The sequence below is a fragment of the Echinococcus granulosus genome (assembly GCF_000524195.1).
Source record: "Echinococcus granulosus chromosome Unknown EG_S00385, whole genome shotgun sequence".
In the NCBI taxonomy this organism is placed as follows: Eukaryota; Metazoa; Platyhelminthes; class Cestoda; order Cyclophyllidea; family Taeniidae; genus Echinococcus; species Echinococcus granulosus.
In genome coordinates this window covers 4930-6508 of record NW_020170764.1, presented here as the reverse complement: position 1 = coordinate 6508, position 1579 = coordinate 4930, and the positions used below count along the sequence as shown (strand labels likewise).

The 1579-nt window shown below is 43.5% G+C and overlaps 1 protein-coding gene across 1 annotated transcript; it reads left to right on the top strand. All coding sequences in view use genetic code 11, as the record gives it.

The window, feature by feature from the left end:
- Positions 1-619: 619 nt before the first annotated feature.
- EGR_11107 (hypothetical protein) lies at positions 620-1449 on the top strand (the record flags this gene model as incomplete). The annotated part of the gene is made up of 2 exons (XM_024500354.1): positions 620-709; positions 1378-1449. 2 exons carry the CDS (start codon positions 620-622, stop codon positions 1447-1449), a joined length of 162 nt encoding a protein of 53 aa, XP_024345231.1.
- Between the last annotated feature and the right edge of the window lie 130 nt (positions 1450-1579).

Below are 1579 nucleotides of genomic sequence, written 5' to 3'. Positions count from 1 at the left end.
TAACAGCTTTGCAGGCGCTTACGCTTTGGTTCTCAATCCTCCTTTTCGACAGATTAACGAATGCCACCATACAGGGAGCCTTGTTGCATGTAAAGAGAGAATCTAATGGAGGAGAGGGTAATGAATTAATGGCCTTGGGACGGTGAAGTGTGGGTCGGTAGTAGCAGAGTGGGGTTTGCTTGCCTGAAGGAGTTATTTGCGCTGGCTGTGAAGAATCCGCGCACATTGACGATGCGTCTCGTTGGGAGAGCAGGCGATGGTCCTATATGTTCTAATCAGCTAGTCGGATGGTTGTGCATTTTCAAATGGACTGATAACCAAAATGAAGCTGTTGAAGTGAATTTTTGTCAGGAAAGGGACATTCAATCCTTATCCGCTTCAGACGGTAAAGAAGCAGTTGATAAATGCATCCTGTAGTATGCTTTCAGCAGATGCTTGCAGTATTTCGGTCAGTATTGAATTGAATTTTATTCCTTATCTCATCTGCAATGCTGGCGGAGTGTAAAAACCCACCGCATTTGAAGGGATGCAGGCAGTCGAATGCTTGAAGCTCAAGTTGAGCCCAGCCAACTGTACCAAGAATCGTTTTCCATTTAATTGAAGTACTTGCCATTAGAGTATGTCAGCATCTCTGAGGGAAGTGGCCAATTCAATGGACGATGACAGATGCATCATCGAAGACCACTGGTACTCCGAGGACCTCCAAACTGTATGCCTCCTCATGCTCCCCACACAACTGATTTCCGCAATGCCGCAGTGGGAGTGTGCTATTTGTTCATGTGTGTCAGTAAAAGACTTTAATTATTTAAAGAATGGTGGCAGCGCTTTAGATACTAACGGAATGACGGTCTTGCTTTGTATTCTACGAGTACTTTTACTGCTCATCTAAAGCTTACTTACTTAGTTCATCCATTACCCGCCCATTAGGAAGTGCACAATTAAGCAAGTCAGCTAGGTAGTCCTACAATTAAAAAAATCGGTCCGGTTCCAGGCAAAAAAGCATTCGTTTCATAAACAGAATTTGAAAATATTGCCAGGTGTAAATGACCAAGGTAGGCATTCACTATTTCCCATATTGAAGCAATGGGGCACAAAGAACATGAGACTCAACGAAAGGGCAGCCAATCCTCTCTTCTTGTTTGACATTGACTGCATTGCCTGTTAAGTCAAGGGCGTCACATGCCAAGCAGTGCGTGTCTGTAACCAGGGTAATATGAGAACATCGAAATAAATTGCCTATTGTTGAGAAGAGGAGGTGTATTTGCTGGATTCTACTTTCATATCACAGAAAAAGCAGTTTGTCTTCTTTGCCATCTTTGTTGCCAATTTCTCAAACATTCCAATATTGCGCTCTTCTTCCATCGCTTCATGTGTTAGGATGCCATTTACGATCCGCATTATCTGCACTGGCTGCCACATCATCTTAGCAATCAAAAGAATGTGTTCTAGCCAAAGCAGAACCTGTAGACGCCTCACCTCAAAATGAAGCAACAAACGAATTGCAAATGTTGTCACTTCATTGACATCCCACCACATGTGGCTTGTGCATTCGAATATGGAGCTAGATAAGCAGTGTGGC